Raw genomic sequence first — 17781 nt, 5'->3', positions numbered from 1 at the left:
ACGAGTATTTGTATTGTCTTAATCCACTGTAAAACACGAGACTGAGGAATCAGTGCACGGTGAGCTGAAGCGTGGGGCTGCAGTGATCTGGAGCTGGTTCCGGAATGAAGACCGCCATCATTTGTTCTTCCTTTTAATAGATGTAATATAATTCCTGTTGGATTCATGCACATCCATCAGGGGAAAAGAAAGGCTGCTCGGAATAAAACACCCGTGCTGCGTTTGGTAACGATTAGAAGGCATTTCTTTATTTCCTGAAGGGATGGGTTGTGCGGGGAGCACAGCGTGAGCACACTGCCTCTCCTCCTGCCTGTCCATTTTAAATTGCAATTAGTCCCTGCGCTCCAAACTTGCTAATTGAAGCCTTCCCCTCTCCGCGGGCTCCTCCTATCCCAGAATAACAGCCGGGAGGCTGCAGCCCTTCAGCCGCCTGCAAACAAAGCGGGGAGCCGCGGGTTTTACAGCGAATTGCGCCGTGTGAGCGCGGGCACAGCGCAGTGAACAAACCCCCACGTGGGCGGGGGGACGCGGTGGGGCCGCCCCCCCCCCACGCCGCACGTGCCCGCGGAGGCGAGCAGCGGCGCATGCGCAGTGCGGCCGCGTTTGTCGCAATGGCGCCGCGCGGAGCGATCCCTCCGCTGACAAAGCCGCTTCGGAGCGCGTGCGAGTGTAAGAGATAGAGAGGGGGCGGCCGGCGGAAGGAGACGGATGTGCTTCCGCCGTATCCCTCCGCCGCGCGGCTCCCCGCCGCCTGGCTCCGCCCGGACTATTTGTCGCGGGGAGCTAGGTCCGGCCGCAGCCATTCGGCTTTCCGCCGCCTCCGCCAGCGCCATTTCGGAGCCGCCGCCTCAGCGTGCCGGGAGCGCGGGCAGCTCGGCCGTTCTCCGCCGCCTCAGCCCGGCCCCCGCCCCGATGGCGACCTCCGTGGGGAACGTGGCTGACAGCACAGGTACCGCCGCGCTCGGGGCCGCGCTCCGCGGGGACCGATCCCGGCGGAACTTTCCAGAAGCGGCCGCCTGGGCCCGGCCCGGCCCGGCCCGCGCGTGCGGGGCGCTATATTTATCTATATTTGTCCGTCCGTCCGCTGCAGGACGGGGAGCAGAGAGCCGGCCCCAAATAACCGCGCTGCGCCGGGGGGTTTGGGTTTGGAGGTGGGGTCGGCCTTGGTTTTTAAGCCCTTCGGCGCCGACGGGAAACGCTGGGAACAATCGGAGTGGTTTCCAGCGACGTTAGGTCCCGAGGGGCGGGTGCTGAGCGCGTAGCGGGGCTCTCTGTGGGGGATTCGCGACCTTGGGAGCTGTCGCAGAGGGAAGTTGGGGCGGATCGGTATAACGGGACGGATCTCAACCTGGAGGAGGGTGGGTTAGGCTGGGGATGGGGAAGGGGCTCCGTGAGGGCAGGGAGGCACTGGTACAGGTTGCCCAGCCAGGCTGGGGGTGCCCGGGCCTGGATGGATGCGCGGGGCTGCGAGCAGCCTGGGCTGCAGGGAGGTGTCCCTGCTAGAGCGGTGGGGTCGGAGCTGGATGACCTTAGAGGTCCTATCCAACCCCAACCATTGTGTGATTGGTTCCACCGCTCCGTGGGACCGCGTGGGAAGTGCTGAACGAATGGGGTTCAGTGCCCTTCCCTGTCCCGGGCGTCACGAGGAGGAGTAAGCGATGCTCGTGGTAGTCGGAGCTTTTTAACAGTGGGGACTGGTGTAAGGGCACAACCTGAGGGCGCTTCCTTCTGGCGTGAGCACTTGTGTTTAATCCCGAGCTGCTCTGTCTCTATTCTGATGCAAAACCGTCTTTGTAAGGCGGCGGATGGACTCCTGGCGTAGGTCGCTCGGGCAGGGGTTTGGTGGCAGTAGTTGGCTCCGTGTCCCTCCCGCTGCATCCCAGCCCCAGGAGCTCGGTGCGCTCTCCCATCAGATAGCATTCAGCCGCTCTTCCAATGGAGGAATTGTTATGCGGGGCAGATAACAGAGGCGGCGTGGAGGTTTAAAGGAATGCTATGCATTGCGGGTTTTTCCTGGAGGGCTTTCGAGAGATACGGATCTACGGATCTGCAGAGCTCCTTTTTGTTCGAGTCTTTTGAAGTCTGTGTCTCTTGTCCTTCAACTTTTCAGCGCCAGGAAGTGTTATGTGCGCGGTTTGGGGGCGGGATGGGGGTTAAGGAAATTCATTGTTCAGTCGTTAGCTTTGGTGCTGATGTGAGCCCGAGTAGCTCCTCACGTTGGGAATACCTCAGCTATTTCCTATTAACTTGAAAAGTATTTGGACTTGTATAACTGCAAGGGTTGGTTTTGTTTCCAAATACTAAGTGATGAAATCACTCACTGTTAGAGTTACCCCAGCAGTAGCTGGGGCCTGAAGAGCTGAGAGCACAAACTGCCACCTGCTGTAGTGTGTTGTGTAACTTCAGACGTTTTCATCCTTCAGTTTGAAACGCTTATTTATTTCATTTCATTTCATTTTATTTATTTATTTTCACATTCGTTTTGTTTCTGTTTGGTTTCTTTCGTTTTGTTTCCATTCTCTAACTTTTTGTTTTCCCCCCTTAAATGTTTTGGTGATTCTCCAGAACCAACGAAACGTATGCTTTCCTTCCAAGGGTTAGCGGAGTTGGCTCATCGTGAGTATCAGGCAGGAGACTTTGAAGCAGCAGAGAGACACTGCATGCAGCTTTGGAGACAAGAGCCTGATAATACTGGTGTGCTTTTATTGCTATCGTCTATTCACTTCCAGTGTCGCAGATTGGACAGGTAGGATTGAGATGTTGTGTTCAAGCTTGTTTTGGAGCTTGTGCTCCTGGTAAGGTCGAGCAGTTATTAAAAGTGCTCATCTAACGTTGGCTTTAGCACTGAATGCAGACACTGACTTCATGGTAGCAGTAATGAGTGGCTAAAATAATGTTCTATTTTCTTGAGTTCTTTTAGGATAAGAGGAACACAAGTGGGAGTTGCTAGCTTTGCAGCAAACAACAGATATTGCTGTTATTCTCGTGTTGTTTTCATATCGTGCACTTTAATGTCAATGTATCAGCCACACTTGCATGCCCCTGAGTTATTTGCATGTGTAGACAGAAGTCTCCATGTATTCCACCTGTAGAGTGGGGTTAATTTTCTTAAATTCTGAGGTTGATTGTTTGCAGTGAAATGGCATTGCTGAGTTAAGAGTTGTCTCCTTGTTTCTTCTGCCTGCCTCCCTCTGACCTTACTTGTGTTTGTCAAGCCTTTGGAACTTCACATCTCAGTGCTGGTGAAGGGAAGTACAGCCTTGTAACTGGGATTTATTCTGTGTAGGCTTCTGAGTGGAGCTGTAGATGTGGGAACATAAAACAGGAGAGCGGGGCAGAATTTTAAAGCCTACGTCTGCCTGCTGTATCCTGTTTCTTAAAAGTGAAACACTGCCTAGAAAAAAACGTGCAGATGTTTGAAGAGGCTTAACAGAATATTTGTGATGCTTTCTCCATCCGTGCAGAGCTCAGGTGTGAGGAGACCTGAATCCCAATGACTGCAGCTGGGTTGTCTTTCTCAGCAGAACCTGCAATAGGAACAGGGGAGGTGGTTAAACGAGGGCAGGCCACACATAGATAGCTCTCTTAAGTCCAGATATGTTGGCTGTACGTTTGGCTTGCTTAAGCATGACCGTTCATTGAACAGTAAACAGGCAAACACTGAAAATCAAATGCCTTCCATTAACTTGTGTGGTTTTCTCTAGGTCTGCTCACTTCAGCACTTTGGCTATTAAACAGAACCCACTGCTGGCTGAAGCCTACTCAAATCTGGGCAATGTGTACAAGGAACGTGGACAGCTGCAGGAAGCTATCGAGCACTACAGACACGCACTGCGCCTCAAACCAGATTTCATTGATGGATATATTAATCTGGCTGCTGCGCTGGTAGCTGCAGGGGATATGGAAGGAGCAGTACAGGCATACGTGTCTGCCCTTCAGTACAACCCTGTAAGTAGTGCCTTGCTGAAGGGTTCAGTGCATTCATGGGGGATACGCAGGGAGGAAAGCTGTTAGGAATACAGGAAACAAGGTCGTTACTGAGAGCTAGTTAAAAGCCAGAATGGCAGTGGTGTCATTTATGAATCTAGGTTAATAAGTATAAAACAACCAACGTGACGCAAAAGGCACACGAAGCTGACTGTGTGACTTTGGTTTTTCAGGACTTGTACTGTGTTCGTAGTGACCTGGGGAACCTGCTCAAAGCCCTGGGTCGCTTGGAAGAAGCCAAGGTAGGTGTTGAGTAAAATACATGTAAACACCAGTGTTTTGAAAACTTGAACTTTGCACCAAGTCTTCAAATCTGCGTTGATCTACAGACAGTCTGAGAAACTGCTGAAAACTGAAGGCACTGAGACACCCCAGAGTAGTTGCAGGGCAAGATATGGCATGTCCATGATTAAAAGTTGGTTTAAGTCAAGAAGTGGAACGTTACCGAGCCTTCCTGCTGAACTAGACTATCTGATACCATTCTGAAGTATTGGGCAGGGGCTCCACCATGCTCTTATCTGGAAATAAGTAACAGTCCTTCAAATCTGAGGCTTGCCTGCTGCTGCCAAGCAGAGAGCCTGTGGTTAGCTCGAGATCCCTGTACGATGCAGGTGCTATTGAAAATGCTGCTCTTCTAAAGTCCTTTGTGGCTTGTAAGTGGAGAAGAAACTTATCCAAATGTTACCTTGTAATATTGGCTTTTAAAGATATTTATTCTTTTTTAACTTTTCCCTTCCCTCGATGGTGGAAGAAAGGCTAGTAAATGGTCAATAGCTGCAGTATGCGCACCCCTGAATAACTTTTCTTCACGCCTTCCCTCCTCCCCTCCCTAAAATAAAGCAATCAGAAGGACAAAGCTGGTTTGTTTGGAAATGAACTGATCAAAGAAAACTTGCTGTAGTGGAAAGGTGGCTTCTAGCAGTCTTGTGTTTCCTAAACTGAGAATTTGAACACCGAGATGAGTTGAAAATCTCTTGGCATGTTAAAAGTTGGATTGCACAAAGAAATGGTCTTGTTACAAGCCACCTTACGCGGCCGCGCTGCAGGGGTGAGGAGTGTGGAGAAATCAGGGACACTCTGGCCTCCACGTCTGTCACTCCAAGCCCCACGCGCATGCTAAAAAGTGGAGTGTATGAACAGCGTAGCTGTCTGTTTGGCTGCAGCACCAGGGGGGGATGATCTTAGGGGGTGATGGGAGCGTAGGTTCAAAGTCGATTCTCTTTTGGACTTTTCCAGAACAACTTGGATGCGTGTACCATCCTAGGGCAGCGTGATTGATTTGGTCAGATCCAGGTTGCAAACACTCTGTGGTACCGTTTATGGTTTGAACAGTCTTTGAGACACTTGGTTCTCAGCCCACCAAGCGGACAGCTAACACGAATTGCACTTCACTGCAGCTTTAGTGTGACTGGTATAGGCCAAGACACTGCGCCTGCCTTAGGTTGCTGACTTCTTTGTTTCAGAGCTCTGGAGACACACCTAGTTTGAAAGTGTTATTCCGTTTTGTGAGAACTTAATAAACCGAGGAAAAACATCTCGAGTAAATTGCAACGTGTTTCTTTGGTTATCAGTCCATTTGAAAGATCAAGCCAGCAAATTCCTTGCAGTTTGAACTAAAATTTAATTTCTTCGTAGATACTTCAGAGCCTTTCTTCCAAAAAAAAAAAGCCCCTGCTGTATGCAATTGCCCTGATTAACCCTCTCCCTTCTGCATGTCTCCCTTGTTACAGACAGATTGTCCTCATTCCCATGTGTTAAGACATATCCAAAAAAATTGCAATTGCTTTGTTGAACTTTTACTAATGATCTTGTTTTATTTTCTCTCTTGTTTTTGGTTTTTCACCACTGATATTGTATTTAGAAGGTTTCAGGTGGGTGAAACCTCCTATTCCATGCGTAAGGTGCCTCGCTGAAGGGAGCTCGAGGCCTGGATCTAGGGCAGACACACACCTCCTCCTCCTCTTCCAGCAAGGAACGCACCGAAAAGTCACATGATGAGAAATATGGTAACGGGTTTGTAACTGCCACAGCAAAACCATTTGCCTCCATGCCTGAATCTTCTGTCTTGTGGCTTCAGAAACAGCTTAAAATATTTAATTACGAGCAAGTAATGTAAGAATGTTTAATACTAGTAGCCACAAATTCTTTCAAAGAAGTAAAGTAAACGTAAATTAAGATATATTTTTTAAAGAAGTAATTGGAGATAGTTAATAGTAAAAAAAAAAAAAAAAAAAAAAGCTTCTAACTCTTCTGGTTGTTCATTTTTTTTCCTTTTTTCTTCTTTGTTTGGATTGCAGCGTGCTGCTCTTCCGATGACGCGCTGTGATCCTGCAGTAGCGCAAAGGCTGCGCAGCGGTGACGCGCGTCGCGCGCGATGGAGCCCTCGTGAACGGTTGGCCGGGTGATTAATCTCTGGGTGACCGCCCGGCGCCGGGCTGCGGCCGCTGCGATTGGCTCTGTGGTGCTCTCAGACATCAAATTTGAACGGGCGAGTTTTATTACGGGGCTGTCTGACAGATTAATGGTCCTGGCTGGCCGTTCACTAGGGGCAGGCGCTGGAGGCGAGCAGTTGAGCGCGAGCGCGGCGCCGTGCTGGTTAGGACGCGCAGCGACTTTCTCGCGCTTGCATTGCAGGGACCTGAACCTCGGTGCAATCCTGTCATTGGAGGTTTCATCCTGTCACTGGAGGTTTCGGGGCCGTGCCAGACGAGGACAGCTAAAGCTGACAAAAAGCTGCACGTTTTTCGCTGGTTTCTCTAAGCTTGAGAGCGATTTCGTTTGCGACGTTCCACAGCTTAAACCACGCCGGAGTTGTTTTTCCACAGGCTTTTTTTAGTGCTGTTTTTTACTTACCCCGTCCCTAGGATTCCTTCTGTGCTGAGCTGGGGTCCGGAGGCTTTTTGGCCTGTCAGTGGAACTGAAGAATGGTGGGCTTGCACCTGGGTTTTGGTTTGCGCTGGCGCAGGACCAACAGCAGTTTGCAGCGCAGTAGTTTTGGCGCAAGCTAGCCTATACTGCAGGGTCACTTTTGGCTGGTTAGAGAAGGCATACTAACAATTGTTTTCTCTCATTTTTTTTCTTTTTTACAAATATTCCCCTTCCCTTGTATCTCTCTTCTTTAACTGTTCCAAGGCCTGTTACTTAAAAGCAATTGAGACTCAACCAAACTTTGCAGTGGCATGGAGTAACCTTGGCTGTGTTTTCAATGCCCAAGGAGAAATCTGGCTCGCCATTCATCACTTTGAAAAGGTAACAACATAAGGCAGTCACCCTCACTGATGGATTTTTATGTCTGCTTACAAAAGAGTGCTTTGGTAGATGACAGAAACATTTTGACCAGCAGAACTTCTTATCCTCCAGTTGCCACCCTATGCTAGGCCCTTGTTTGCTTCAGGATGTTTCAGGCTGCCTGTATGCCACCAAAGAGAGTCAGAATTGCCCTGAGGGTTTCACACACGTAGCAAAGATGAGATTCTTTGAAGTTGATGGAGAGAATTAGGTCGTGACTTCAGCAAGGAAGTTAACGGTTTGAAGGTAGTGGACTTTGTCCTTTCTGCAGATAAGTAACCTCGATGTTATGGCTTATTTATGTAACTGAAGTTTTCCTCCCTTACAAGGGTTTTCAGTGGTCTTAAAGGCTTACAGATAGGTGTACTAGACTTAAAAATAGACACGTGTATGAATTATATATACATTAAAAGGGGAAGCTACCAACACAACACCTAGCTTCAGGTATCTTAGGGAAAGCTTTTGTGCTAATGCTCAAAACTTGTGATTGCAGGCTGTAACACTTGACCCAAACTTTTTGGATGCGTACATCAATCTAGGAAATGTCCTGAAGGAGGCAAGAATATTTGACAGGTATTGAATGTGTCCCCTGAACGTTTTACGTATGCTTTTATAACCAAGGGAAGTTGCCTCTCTGTGGGTGATAGTTTACATTCTTTTTCTCGTTTCAGAGCTGTAGCAGCTTATCTTCGAGCCTTGAGTTTGAGTCCAAACCACGCAGTTGTACACGGCAACCTTGCTTGTGTGTATTACGAGCAAGGCCTGATAGACCTGGCAATAGACACCTACAGGAGGGCTATTGAACTGCAGCCTCACTTCCCCGATGCCTATTGTAACTTGGCCAACGCCTTGAAGGAGAAGGGCAGTGTAAGGAGTGCTTTCTTTTTCTACCTTCTTAAAAATGTTAAAATAAGTATTACTGAAGTTTTAGGCACCAGTGGTCCCAGTTTTATTCAGGTGACACATACTGTTGTGCTCGCTTGTTCCTGAGGAATAATTCAGGAGATAATCATTTCAAACCTGTTAGAGTGATTTGTATACTGCCTTCTCAAACAGTGCCGTTAGAGGACGCTCTGCAGTATGAACATTTCCCTAATTGTCCCTTCCTGTTTCGTTGCTGTTCAGGTGGCTGAAGCAGAAGAATGTTACAATACAGCTCTTCGGCTTTGTCCCACTCACGCAGATTCCCTCAACAATCTGGCCAACATCAAACGGGAGCAGGGGAACATCGAGGAGGCTGTCCGCCTGTACCGGAAGGCTCTTGAGGTGCAGTTGGATGTGGTGGTGGGGGGAAAAGGGAAATAAAGCTGGGAGTTACCTCGTATGACATACAGCTGCTTTTTTTGCATCTCCTACCCTGAGCAGCAGGAAGTCTGCTCGGACACGAGTCATAAAAAAATAAGACAAAGAAATGCACAGGATCAGTTCCGTTGTGGTGGTCTCTGGGGATTTGATAGACAGATGGCAATTTTTTCTTCCCCAGGTGTTTCCAGAGTTTGCTGCTGCTCATTCAAATTTAGCAAGTGTTCTCCAACAGCAAGGCAAGTTACAGGAAGCTCTGATGCATTACAAAGAGGCAATTAGGTAAATGAACACTGTTTGTAACATTCCCAGCCTTTCCTGACAGGAAGGAGAAGCCTTTTTGTTCCTAACTTGTTATCTTGGCTTCTCAGAATCAGCCCCACGTTTGCAGATGCTTACTCTAACATGGGAAATACCTTGAAGGAAATGCAGGACGTTCAAGGGGCGCTCCAGTGCTACACCCGTGCCATTCAGATCAACCCAGCTTTTGCTGATGCTCATAGCAACCTGGCATCTATTCACAAGGTAATGCACAATGCAGAATCACTCAGAATGTGTTGGAGCTCTGTGGGTACTTAGCATGGGTATGTTTTTATCTCCTGACTCATTCCTTTGTCTTCACAGGATTCAGGGAACATCCCAGAAGCCATTGCCTCCTACCGCACCGCTCTGAAACTGAAACCCGATTTCCCTGATGCCTACTGCAACTTGGCTCACTGTCTGCAGGTGAGGAGGGGAAGGTGTCAACTGTGAGCTTAAGATTCCTCTGTATGAGTTCCAAAGCTTGATCACCTCAACCAAACACTTACAGCAAAGTGAAAAAATCTTAAATCAGAAGATGTATAGTCATCGACAGTAATTGCTGGAAGTTTTGCTTCTGTTTTTGGAAGAAAATTTGGTCTTGGCTTCTTGAGAAACCTTAGATCAAATGAACCTTGTTGTCCTATGTTTTGTTTTATTCTTTCTTTTTCTTGTAGATTGTCTGTGACTGGACAGACTATGATGAGAGGATGAAGAAGCTAGTTAGCATCGTGGCTGATCAGCTGGAGAAAAACAGACTGCCTTCTGTCCACCCTCATCACAGCATGCTCTATCCCCTTTCTCACAGTTTTAGGAAGGCTATTGCTGAGAGACATGGAAATCTGTGTTTGGACAAGGTAGGAGGTTTTGTAAAGGTCTGTTGTGAGGCACATGTGCCTGGTCTTACAAAAGTCTAATACTCATGTTGTACTGGGCTTTGTAAGGCTTCCTTGCCACTGGCCCAAGGCAGTGCAGGTCTGAAACTGATGCCTGCAGCCCACTTAATTAAATATTGATAGGGCTCATTCTGAAAAATCAATGACTTTTTATCTGCTTAGCATTTAGTTTTAGTTCCTGGCTCTCTGAACACGTGTGTGTTTTCTTGACAGATTAATGTTCTTCACAAGCCACCATATGAGCATCCAAAGGATTTGAAGGCCAGTGAAGGTCGGCTTCGCATTGGTTACGTGAGCTCTGATTTTGGAAACCATCCAACATCTCACCTAATGCAGTCGATCCCCGGCATGCATAACCCAGACAAATTTGAGGTAAAAATATGAAAGTGTGCTGAAGCTTTAAAATAGTATCTTGTAGAAAGTGTTAGAAAATTAAAACGCTTAATGGTAATTAATTAGTTACACTCACTTGACCTTGAGCTGATGAGAATGCTGTGTTTTAGTCTCTGCAAGGTGTGGTGTGTCCCAGTAGGACCAGAACTGGGTGGATGTGGGGCCTGATGCTGATGTGTTGAACACCCTGTGCCCCTTCTTCTTTACTATTTTCTCATTGATAACTGCCACACAAATAAGTGCTATAGGGTTGGTCTGAAACCAACTGCGATTTTATTAAAGTAACTTAGAATGAAAATACCAGATAGCAAAAGTGTTTTGTTGCAAAATAACTATAAACTTGTGACAAGAGTTTTATAGCTGTTAGAATAGTTGCAGGTGCTCAGTCCGTTTCTGCTGCCTCTTCCTGCAGGTGTTCTGTTATGCACTGAGTCCTGATGATGGTACCAACTTCCGTGTGAAAGTGATGGCAGAAGCAAATCACTTCGTTGACTTATCTCAGGTGAGCTTTTCAGTGCACTGGCAAATCAAAGTGTAAAGATGAACAGGGGAAGTTTTTAAGCTGCAATGATTTATTGAATGAAACTGACGCTGGTTTCAGAATTTGGGGGTTAATAGATGTATTGGTGTTAGGCGTAATTAACGTGAGGTACAGAGGCTATTGTGTGACCTTGGTGATTATTAGAGTTAGATTAAAAAATATTCAGCAGCTGTTTCATTTGGTCTTAAGATAATTTGCATCTCTAAATGCCATGGATCAGCCGAGATCCTGCAGCTGCAAATATTTAAGCTTGCTTAAGGTTACTTTATCCCAGGGAAGCAGGAAAGAGGCTCCATTTGGTGGAGGCATTCCCCAGCCTCTATCAAAAAGCTTGCTTCTGTTTTTTTGTTGTTGTATATTTGGGTTTGGTTTTTAATGTTTGTGTAAACAGTGTGGTAAGGTATACAAGGGAGTTGTTAAACTATCTGACAGAAAATGTAAAGCAATATGGGATGTATGTATGTGGAATGATAGATACGGGTGGCAGAACTAGATTGGCACCTGGAGAGTCCCAGAATTAGATGATGGCTAAAACTCTGTTTGAGAATATGCTCTCATAAGTAAGAATGCTAAGTTCATGTCAGCAGAACTGTTCTTCAAGATGGGTTTGGCAAAGCTGAGACTTGAGAACAGTTTTCTTGAGTAAGGAACTTCAGTTATGCTCATGGAGAGCTGTTTATTCCACCTTTGCAGGAGTGGATGTTGAAAGCCCTGTTACAGTAAAAACAGGGCAGCAGTTTTCATATTTGTTGGTGCACTTCATTTTCCCCTCTCAAAGAAAAACAGGTTGCTTTTTCTTGTTAAAAAGAGTTGAAAACAAAATCGAAGTCTTGGCTAAATTATGCGGTTGGCATTTATCCATTGCTAAGCTCATTGCTAACTGCTTTTGATTCATTTGTTCTTCAGATACCATGCAATGGGAAAGCAGCGGACCGCATCCATCAGGATGGGATCCACATTCTGATCAACATGAATGGCTATACCAAGGGAGCCCGGAATGAGCTGTTTGCCCTAAGACCAGCACCTATTCAGGTAACTAGGTTGAAGAGCCTTTTCTCTGCAGAAAATCTCCTTCTGAGTTGGAGGAGTCAGAGTGAAAAAAACATTGAAAGCTCCTTGTGACTGGTGTCAGATCTGGGGACTCTCAAGTGTGTAACAGTGTGAGCACAATTTAGAAAGGTCAGGCAGAAGCTTTTGACCAATATAGAGAACATTCAGACAGCATGTACCCCCTGCTCTGTTCCCCTTTTCTCTGCAAAGTGATTTAAGACATGCAGCCTTTGCACTCGTGCACATGTGATTTGTGTGTTCTTGACAGTCCTGGAATAGAGCTCTGTTCTGCAAAGTTCTTGTTTGCCTCTGGATTCTTAACATAGGTGAGAACAAAAAAAGGGTATTTAAAGGTTTTGGAAAAAAAAAAAAAAAGATGAGCTCTAATCTCTTCAGGCTTAATGAAATTCTAGTCAGAATAATTGATAATTAAGATCAGTTATTATCAGACTATTTTTTTTTGCTTAAAATGCTTGTGGAACAAGAATGGCAGAAGCCTGAAATGGGCTCATGCTGCCCTACAGGGTTTGTCTCAGCAGAGAGAAGTTGAAATCGCTGTTGCTTAATTGTCTGGTTAAAGCTGTGCATCGTTGGCTCTGAAGTCTTTTGCTTGGAGGATCAGTTTTAGAATATTTTCTGCCTGTACACTGCTCCAGTGAAAGTTTGGGGTTAGTGGTTGCTTTTAAATTGGTAAAGCACAACAAGGAACTTGAATCTCGAGATGGAAAATTTAACTTTTGTGTGTTGATTGTGAATTTGCTTCATTTAGCAGTGTACCTGGGCCTGAAGTGTTGCTTCTTGGTTTTTCAGGCAATGTGGTTGGGGTATCCTGGGACCAGTGGGGCGTTGTTCATGGATTACATCATCACAGATAAAGAAACTTCTCCAGTTGAGGTGGCTGAGCAGTATTCAGAGAAATTAGCTTACATGCCAAACACTTTCTTTATTGGAGACCACGCCAACATGTTCCCCCATCTAAAGGTACGTAGGTAGACAGGGTGAGAGAGGTAGGTGGTGGTGGTAGCTGTTTCTGTGTTAATGGACTGACTCAGTGCATACTTGGTGAGGGATCTTGTAAACAAATGTGGTGTGCTTCTCTTTATTTCCAGAAAAAAGCAGTCATTGATTTCAAATCCAATGGTCATATTTATGATAACAGAATCGTTCTGAATGGCATTGACTTGAAGGCTTTCTTGGACAGCCTCCCTGATGTCAAGATAGTTAAGGTGAGTGCTACACCTCTGTGTTCTGTCTTAGGCTTTTGAGCTATTGCTTTCTCTGACATTTATGGGATTTCTCATAGATGAAGTGTCCCGATAGTGGAGACAATGCAGACAGCAATGCTGCCCTCAGTATGCCAGTCATTCCTATGAACACAATTGCAGAAGCTGTGATTGAGATGATTAATCGTGGACAAATTCAGATAACCATCAATGGATTCAACATTAGTAATGGACTAGCAACTACTCAGGTGAGGCACTTCAGGACACTTCTATTGGGCTTTATAATGTATCTGTATGTTTTAACATAACAAGAAACAAGAACCTCCAAGCAAATGCCTCTCTTCTGTCATGTTGATTTGTTTAGTTCTCATACTGAGGGAAACTCCAGATGTGCTGTAAGCCACAGATGTTGTGGAAGATGATTTATCCCCAAAGGTAGAGGGTTTATATATCAAGAGGTATCTCAAGTCTGAAGTAACTGAATTTTCTGCCTAGAAAAGATTGTCAGCTGTATCTTTCTGAACTGTTCACTATGCCATCACTTCTCAGTGCTTTCAGTTCATGGGATTTGAGTGATAGTGACAGTTACTATTTTTGTTCAATATTTCTTACCTTGTAGAGCAGTTTTTCCTCTTTTAACATACCTTTTGATTCTGATGTGGCTTCTTTTGTCTTCTGGTTGTCCTTCAGTTTAGTCTTCTGGTACAGGGAGGAGTGATCTGTAGGCTTCCTGGTACGTTGTTCTGTGTATGTACAGCTGAGATGTGAATCTGCTCCTGCTGTCCATCGTGGCTATCAGAACCAGGTCAGAGCAGGGCTGGGGGGAAGGTCAGGATGTTATTTAGGACAGTTGGAAAACACACCAGCTCTGTAACGTTGAGTATCAGTTGTGTTCTGAAGATAGTGGAACTTCCCTGTGAATTTTTAGGGTATTTTTCTTCATTGGAGACATTTTATTGTTACTGCTCTAACCACGATCTCATGCTTTGGTTTCTTTTTATGTGAATTCTTTTGTGCACAACTTTCCTGTAAGTTAGTAATAGGCTTTGTCTTAGTTTCATCAGTGAGTTTATTGGCTTTTTTTTCTTTCCCTGAAATACCAGTGTTTCTTAATTGCTCCACTGCCAAGAGGAGCAGTCCAAGCTGTATCTGTGCCCTTTGAAAAGGAATTTCTCTCTTTTGATCATACCAACATAACCCTTCTTTGTACTGTTCTAATGTGGTATTGGCTACTTTGGGGCATTGGGTGACTAGGAATGTGTGTTGTGCTTGAGGTTTTCACAGTGTTTTGGGTCAGTATCACTCTTACCTATTTCTTTTGAACTAAATTATCTTGTTTATCTTCGTGTCTTTACAGTTTCAACATACTGGCTCCATGTTCTAACAGAGTCAGTGACAGTGAGTCATTCCCATGAATGTCAAGTTTGTCAACAGTACATTTATTTTGGCTGGCAGCAGTGGCAGTGAGCTAAACTTTAAATCTATACATATGTAAAATATTAAATTTAAAACAAAAAGAGGCTGTAAGTACCTGTTTTGCCATACCTGTAAGGATGTTTCTTCTGACCATTGCCTGTTGCTTGAAAACAAACAAAAAGTAGACTACAAAAATCTGTAATTCTGACCATTTTTACTCATCCTCAAGACTAGAGATACCAAAAAATGGAAACAAACCCACCCACCCCAACCCCAAAATGAAAAAAAAACCCTCCCTTTGCTTTCTGAATACTGTTTTCTTCTTCCTTGATGCTCTCATTTTTAGTTTCAAGGCAGTGAGGTGACCTTAGGGAGGGGAACAGTCCATGTGTAACGCCTCCTTATGCCATTTCTTTCTAATCACTTGGAATTGCAGGGAGACATAGCCAGGGCATGAGTATGCCCAGTGTTTTGTTCCTTGGTGGTTGTAACATCATGGTATCCACAAGCATGTGCACATACCACTTAAATTCTTGTTCCGGGTAAGTAGACAATTTTGTCTTTGTATGAGAAGTCAAAGATAAAAGCTTTCAGTAACTGATGCCAGCACACGTTGCACTGTGTGTGTCAGGAACATGAGCACGTTCCTTTTAGTTCCAGAGCTCCGATAGCTTTGAGGTTTTTTTCTTTCTCTTTAGATTAACAACAAAGCAGCAACTGGAGAGGAAGTTCCACGAACCATAATCGTTACCACCCGTTCTCAGTACGGCTTACCAGAGGATGCTGTTGTGTACTGCAACTTCAATCAGCTCTATAAGATTGATCCTTCCACACTGCAGATGTGGGCTAATGTGAGTATCTGAGAACTCAGCTCCAACCTCTAGGTCATGATAGCATTCATTTATTCCAGAGTGTGTTCCAGTGGATAAATGAGATCACGAATTTCAAGACTTATTCTTCAGGTACTACTCTGCAGACTCGCTCAGAGTTGTGTCGTTCAGCAGTGTTAGGAGTGTAATACTGTTCCGCTCCAAACTGTGATTTTGTTTTTCCTTCTGTGCTTTCAGAGATAGTATTGAATGCTGCTGCCTCTTGCTTCATCTTGATGCGCTGTAATCCCTTGTTATCCAGAGAAGGAAAAGTTTCTGACATGACCATCTTTATTTTCTTCTTGATTTTTGTTGCAGATCTTAAAAAGAGTTCCAAACAGTGTGCTGTGGCTGCTGCGCTTCCCAGCTGTAGGAGAGCCCAATATTCAGCAGTACGCACAGAACTTGGGTCTTTCCCAGAACAGAATCATCTTTTCTCCTGTTGCCCCCAAGGAAGAACATGTGAGGAGAGGGCAGCTGGCTGATGTTTGTCTCGACACTCCGCTTTGCAATGGGCACACGACTGGGATGGATGTACTGTGGGCAGGGACTCCGATGGTCACGATGCCAGGTAATGCAGTGGGGAAACCTGGATGGGGAGGGTGAATGTGGTGTAATTGTAACCATAGCAACAAGCAGGCCTGGCAGACTTCCTCGTTTCATCTCAAGGAAGCAGAAGGAAAGTGAAGGAAAGTACTGTGTAGCATGTTACTCGATGCCTCCTGTTACCTTATTTGGTTTGTTTTTACAGGTGAAACACTTGCATCACGAGTCGCTGCCTCCCAGCTTACTTGCCTTGGTTGTCTTGAGCTTATTGCAAAAAGTAGGCAGGAGTATGAGGATATTGCTGTGAAACTGGGAACTGATCTGGAATAGTAAGTAAACTTGTGCTGTGTAGTGTGTAACAGCAGGAATAGAAAGTGCAGTTGTGGGACACAGTGCTGAGTTGATCAGTAACCTTGTGTGTAGTTGCATGTTGAAGAAAACCAGACAGTCCTCATCTCTCTTTACAGTCTTAGTTAACTCTGCTTCTGTTTTTACAGTAAATGTAACAGTGCTCCAGCAACAGTGCTGCAGTTCTGAAGAAACTGCTCAAGTGCAGGCTCTTGTCTGATAAAAATGCACCATATTTCACTTCTTGTTCTTTTAGGTTGAAGATGAGACAGTTTGTCGTTTACTGTAAGTTAAAACTGTGCAGTAAGTTAGTGCAGTGCAGTTGGTGTGACAGGTTAACATCACAGCTGTTTCAAAGAGGGAGTGCTGCTGTGTAGCAGAGGTGATGAGGGCTGAATCAGCACTATGAGCTCGGTGGGAGTTGGGGAGCTGCTGTTCCTGTGCGGGCAGTTCTGGGTCTGATGAAGCACATTTAGAAGTTGAGCAGTGCTGTGAAGTGTTGGAAGGTGTTTGTGACTGGCTTCAACTTTATTGTAGCCTGAAAAAAATACGTGGCAAAGTGTGGAAGCAGAGAATATCCAGCCCTCTGTTCAACACAAAGCAGTACACGATGGACCTGGAGCGGCTCTATCTTCAGATGTGGGATCACTATGCTGCTGGCAACAAACCAGACCACATGATCAAGCCAGTGGAAGCCAGTGAGTCTGCATGAAGAGACTTGTCTGCTGCCCACCTGGAGCTCTCCAGGACCTGAGCCTCAAACACTTCTGCAGAGATGATGAGCTAAAAACTGTGCATTTCTACTTAATCTGCCTGGTACTCTGGCTGAAGTGATACATGATGGTAATTAGAGCACAGCCAGACCTATTTCTTGCATGATAGAGAAAGACTCTATAGAGCCTGGGATCCTTTTATTCCATGAGGAATTGGAACAGGATTGAGCCTGTGTGAGTGAGACGCGGGGGAAGTTTGTACTGCCCAACCAATTATGATTTCTCAGATTCGATGCAATCTTCTGATGCATTTGTCTCCTCCTATAGATCAGGAATTGGAGCCTTTTAACATTTGATTTTGGGTACTCCTGTTGGTATACGTGTGGTTCTCCCATGGCAAGATTTCCAGCTAGCGAGTGTTGCTCCCTGCGTTCATTTCTGAACCGTGCAGACTGAAGGGCATATTTGCTGGTGTAGTCTTTTTTTATAGGTTTTATAAACCACTCGAGCCTATATCAGCCTTTTAATGTTTGACCTCTGTTTTGGAGCTCTGTAATGTGTTGGTTTAGATGAGGACTTTTGTTTTGTTTTCAAGCTTCTCCAGTAACTCAGCTAATTGGCTTCATGATGGCAGCTCCTCTTCTGTTTGAAAACCAAATTCGATTTGAAATGAATCCTCCCCCCCCCCCCGAGTGTTTGAGGAAAAACACAAACTGGTGCCAAATACCTTTCAGGAATGATTGTGCATTGTACAGAGGGCGCAGTCCTGGGTACTGTAGCGAAGACTTCAGACGAAAAAATAAAGCTTTGGTTTGCCAGTTCGACTGTTCCCGTTTTTTGCCTTTGCTCCTCGTGCTGTGCTGCCCTCCCTTCGTACCCCTGAGCCCGGGCCGAGCAGCGCCGTGTGAA

At 45.6% G+C, this 17781-nt stretch overlaps 1 protein-coding gene across 2 annotated transcripts; it reads left to right on the top strand.

Moving 5' to 3' along the window:
• The first annotated feature begins 824 nt into the window (after positions 1-824).
• On the top strand, positions 825-17168 carry OGT (O-linked N-acetylglucosamine (GlcNAc) transferase). 2 transcript variants are annotated; one of them, XM_065729317.1, is made up of 22 exons: positions 825-949; positions 2596-2746; positions 3705-3948; positions 4161-4229; positions 7120-7236; positions 7769-7848; positions 7947-8142; positions 8401-8541; positions 8759-8859; positions 8949-9102; positions 9202-9303; positions 9555-9734; positions 9987-10145; positions 10579-10668; positions 11614-11739; positions 12568-12738; positions 12867-12983; positions 13061-13228; positions 15095-15247; positions 15584-15836; positions 16017-16140; positions 16697-17168. In XM_065729317.1, the coding sequence occupies exons 1-22, from the start codon at positions 913-915 to the stop codon at positions 16869-16871; spliced, it is 3108 nt and encodes a 1035-aa protein (XP_065585389.1). In that variant the 5' UTR covers positions 825-912; the 3' UTR covers positions 16872-17168. The 2 variants fall into 2 exon arrangements, with proteins under 2 accessions (XP_065585389.1, XP_065585388.1); XM_065729316.1 differs by having other exon boundaries at positions 2566-2746.
• The last annotated feature ends 613 nt before the right edge of the window (positions 17169-17781 follow it).

This window comes from Cyrtonyx montezumae, unplaced genomic scaffold (assembly GCF_038088225.1).
Source record: "Cyrtonyx montezumae isolate F1298 unplaced genomic scaffold, pur_monq_1.0 scaffold_11, whole genome shotgun sequence".
Classification (NCBI taxonomy): Eukaryota; Metazoa; Chordata; class Aves; order Galliformes; family Odontophoridae; genus Cyrtonyx; species Cyrtonyx montezumae.
Note: the sequence above shows the minus strand (reverse complement) of the source record. Positions and strands in the feature narration are given on the sequence as shown.

Coding starts and splice junctions, on each gene's coding strand:
- OGT (XM_065729316.1), top strand. CDS start 913: ATGGCGACCTCCGTGGGGAACGTGGCTGACAGCACAG. Junction 950..2,565: donor GAACGTGGCTGACAGCACAG/GTACCGCCGCGC, acceptor GTGATTCTCCAG/AACCAACGAAACGTATGCTT. Junction 3,949..4,160: donor CTGCCCTTCAGTACAACCCT/GTAAGTAGTGCC, acceptor TTGGTTTTTCAG/GACTTGTACTGTGTTCGTAG.